The sequence below is a fragment of the Mandrillus leucophaeus genome, unplaced genomic scaffold, assembly GCF_000951045.1.
Source record: "Mandrillus leucophaeus isolate KB7577 unplaced genomic scaffold, Mleu.le_1.0 Scaffold407, whole genome shotgun sequence".
NCBI classification, from domain to species: Eukaryota; Metazoa; Chordata; class Mammalia; order Primates; family Cercopithecidae; genus Mandrillus; species Mandrillus leucophaeus.
The window spans coordinates 1270448-1274881 of record NW_012104332.1 but is presented as its reverse complement, the minus strand read 5'-3'; the positions used below and the strand labels follow the sequence as shown (position 1 = coordinate 1274881).

The window sequence follows — 4434 nt, the reverse complement described above, 5'->3', positions numbered from 1 at the left end:
TATCTTTCAAATATTGCCGAATGTTATTTTAACAATCACCTCTCAAGTTCTATTTTGTAATAAATGAATTTCTTTTAATCAAATAGATTAAAATTAATTGACTCCTGACTTGACTATAGGAAGTTTTATGTTACACAGAAATTTTCACTACAATGTTTGTTATCATGGAACCTTACCTGTGTAGGATGCAGATAAATCAAAACGTAAAGTTTACTAGAAAGAAAATGTTATAATTGTGTCCCCCTAGAAATTCAAAAGCTGAAGTCCTAAGCCCCAGGAGCTCAGAATGTGACTGTATTTGGAGAGAGGACCTCTTAAAAGTTACCTAAGTTAAAGTGGGGCCTTTAAGATGAATCTTAATCCAATATGACTGGTGTCCTTAGAAGAGATGAGGACACAGAAAACACAGGGAAACAACCATATTAAGACCCAGTGACAATGCAGTCTTCTACAAGGCAAGAAAAGAAGCCTCAGAAGAAACCAATCCTGCCAACACCTTGATCTAGCCTCCAGAATTGTAAGAAAATACATTTCTGTTGTGTAAGCCACCCAATGTGTGGTATATTGTTACGGCAACCCTACCCTAGCAAATGAATACAGAAGGCCATCTCATTTAGTTAAAAAATCTCAATTAAAAAGTGGTTTTCTGAGGAAACTTAGCTTTATTCTAGAAAAAGAAAACCTGGAATATAGAAAAGGGAAGATCTCATGTAGGGCAGAAACAAACATACAATAAAGCAGAAACAAATCAACAAAAGAACCCCTAAAATTTTTAAATGCAAAAAATGTTAAAATTCCATGACTGATCTGATCGTACAGGTCTAGGAAAACAAAACACAGGGCATAGGGTCCACACAACATTAATTCAAGATACACTGTTACAGAGTTCTCAGAAACGCAAAAATATTCTTTTAAAATAATTAAGAAGTACTTACTTCCTTCCTCGAAATAATGGGGAAGCTGAGGTCTGTATTGGACTGACATTTCCATATGTCAGCTGCTGTAATGACGCAGCTCTAGACAAGCTATCAAAATCAAAGAAAAGAACAGTAATAATATACACATTTTTTCTTTAAAAACAAAACCAATCTCTTTAAAAAAATTAAATACTTCCCTATCAAAAAAAAACATGTGACAACATATTCTCCATGTTCGAAAGTTTCATACAAAAAGGGCTTGTGTCAAATAGAAAATGAAATTTACCAACAACATGGGCCAAAATATCACCATACTTACTCCGCATTCTGAAAGTTGAATTGTGCATCTATAAGCTGCTGGTGTGAATAAACAGTAGGTGACAGGGTAAAGAAGTTATTATGTTGTTGATGATTTGGAGTGAAGGGTGGGCGACCCAAAATTGAGTTTGGGAACATGCTCTTGTTCACTGGAAGTGAACATGTATTCTTCTACCTAGGATAATTTAAAAAGACAATATTAAATTATTATAGTTTAAAGATACTAAACACTTCTATTATCCAGTAACTTAAAACAATTAGTTATCAAGTTACAAATTTTATTTGCAAAGTTAAATAGGTCTCCTAAGTGCCACTGTAGGTAACAAAAGGAAACTAACAATAAATTCTAAATCTAAGATTAGCATTATTCAGATGCAAGATACATGCACATTTCTAATTTTCTGATGAATTTACCCTACTACATTTACCCTCATATCAAAAAATCTTTTAGAAAATCAAGTTATCACCTGACATTAATAAAATCCCACAGATTCTTACATTTATTCTCAATCTAATTTATACAAAGGTATAAACCATCACATGACATCCTGATTCCTAGAATTTGGTTCTTACAGGTCCAATCAAATAAGGAATGGATTTTATATTGTCTTAACAATTTATAAAATTCTGAGATTCCCCTCAAAGTCTACATAATTTATATAAAAGATTTCCAATAAAAGAGGGCTCTGTTCCATAGGAATAGGGAAAAACTATACAAAGCAATCAGAATCCTTCACTGATCCAGGGAGGAAAGTAGATATTTATTCTTTGCAATGACTCATACACCAAGGTTGTAGTCTTACAAAGGATTGGATAAGGTAATAAACTGAAAACGAGTATCAGGTAAAGTCTACAAAGAAAAATAGGACCCCTCAACCCACTTTCTCAAAGCAAGCAATTAGAAAACTCTTTTATGAAAAAACAAAATGACAGAGAAACTATGTAACATAGTAACAAGAGAACCTGTAACATAATAATACTTGGGAATGCATCAAGAAAATGTCAAGCTAGCTACCTAATCAACTTAACATGAAGCCTACTAGTTGACAGGCCCTACCCACACATTTTTAGAGTTTCTAATTAGACTCCTGATATTTTCACTTAAAATAGGCATCCATGGATCACCAGAAGAAAAATAAAACCTGGGAATAAACAGAAACAACGTCAGGAACAAATGAACACTCAAAAAAAAAAAAATCTCAGATTAATGAAAAGACATTGTATATATAAAACAAGAATATGCTATTTAAAAAGAAAGGGGCCAGGTGCGGTGGCTCACACCTATAATCCCAACACTCTGGGAGGCAGAGGTGGGAGGATTACTTGAGCTCAGGAATTCAAGATTAGCCTGGGCAACAAAGTAAGACCCTGTCTCTATAAAAAATTAAGAAATTAGCCAGGCACAGTAGTGTGTGCCTATGGTCCCAGTTACACAGGAGGCTGAGGTGGGAGGACTGCTTGAGTCCAGGAGGTCAAGGCTGTAGTGAACCATGTTCATGCCACTGCATTCCAGCCTGGGTGACAGGGCAAGACCCTATCTCAAAAAAATAAAATAAAAAGGCTGTGGGAAATTATAAAATTGAAAGCAGAACTATCCAGAAGAAAGTTAAAAGGTAACTTTGAGGAAATGTATTAGAAAGAACAAAAAGGAAAAGTTGGTAGGGGCAGGAAGGAGGCAAGACAATAGAAGAGAAAACAGAAGACTATTAAACTATGTAATCTAACATAACAGAAGGTCCAGGAAGAACAGAAAAAAACACAGGACATCACCTAACAAATAAAACAAAAAAATGCCAAAGACTGAAAGACACCAATCCTCAGATTGAAAGGACCTAAAGAGTACAAAGCACAGTAAAAAAGTTACATGTCAAGGTATATTATACTGAAGTTTCCGAATATTACACAAAAAAAAGCAGTTTATAAAATATTCCAGAAGGAGAAAATGGTATAAACAAAGGGCAAGCAATCAAAATGGCTTTGGACTTCTCAATAGCACAGGACATGGACTCATGACTTCAAATCTCTGATGGAAATGCTCTCAGGCTGAACTTCTATACCTAGCTGTACTATCAAATGCAAGGGCAACTAGAAACATTCTTAGACAGGTAAGTTATCAAAAAAGAAAACGAAAACCTGGAATCCAGAAAAAGGGAGATCTGATGTAGGGCAGAAACAAAGTAAATTCCCCAAGATGACAGTGTTGGGAAACTAACGGTTCAAATTAGAATAGCAGGATGCAGGGCTTCAAGAAGGTATCTAAGTTAAAAAAAAAAAAAAATCAACTGGTAGATTACCTGATGTATTTGACCACAGAGAAAAGTTCTGTTAACAGAGTAGAAATAATTTTAGAAATACAGAAAAGTAGCTAGTTAAAAATAAATTACCAAAGAAAAAAACACTCAACAGGTAATATAAAAAAGGCAATATAATCATAGTTACCTACCTGATTCTTACAATAAAGATTGAATATACTGATTTTTTTAAACTGAGCTACCATATAAAATTTATTATATATTTATTTATATATGACATTATAGTATACATTTGTGTTTATATATCACAAGTTTTATATGGAGGATGACAGAGGGTACAAAAAGTGCTAAATCCTCATTTGCAGTAAATATAAATCAAAAGAATGAAGTATAGAAGCTTTACTTTACTTTTCTTTTTTTTTTTAAACAACAGAGAAAAATAAAACTAGGTAGCCAGAAGAATCGAAATAGTCGCCTCTGGGGATTGTGACTAGGAGGGATGGAAAAAACTATAAGAGACAACAGGGAAGAGAAAGAAAGATCTGGGAAGAAATAAATAAATCCCTCACAAACATTGTTCCTTGTTTTTTCAATTCCATAAGATTAAAATTCCCTAGGTTTGCCACAGATAACAAGGCTCACCAGTCCAGGGTTCATAACAGATTGTGGACAAAATTCTATGAACCACCATCAGATCTCATCCCAAATGCCTGACTCTAATTTGGACCAGAGACAAGGTTAACCTCCAGAAAACAAGTCTGTCAACTTTTTTAGCAGACCCTTATGTCTTTTTATAAGAGATTTTTAAAAAAGAAAATAATCCTATCATATTTCCTCACCTTTACACCCTAGCTTCTTCAGAGGAAATGGACAAGTATCTCGAACTAAGCAGCATTCCAGGGAATCCCCTAGTAAAAATACATACAATAATCCTGGGCTGGGCAGTT

The 4434-nt window shown here is 34.2% G+C and overlaps 1 protein-coding gene across 1 annotated transcript in view; it reads right to left on the bottom strand.

Annotated features, from left to right (window-relative positions):
* PAPD4 (PAP associated domain containing 4) overlaps positions 1–4434 on the bottom strand; it is a 109390-nt gene that overhangs the window by 101002 nt on the left and 3954 nt on the right. Inside the window, exons 2-3 of the mRNA XM_011992203.1 lie at positions 1237–1410; positions 936–1025 (exon numbers count right to left, since the gene is read on the bottom strand). Of these exons, the coding sequence (XP_011847593.1) occupies positions 936–1025; positions 1237–1373 (227 nt within the window). The 5' untranslated portion in view covers positions 1374–1410. The remainder of the gene's footprint in view (positions 1–935; positions 1026–1236; positions 1411–4434) is intronic.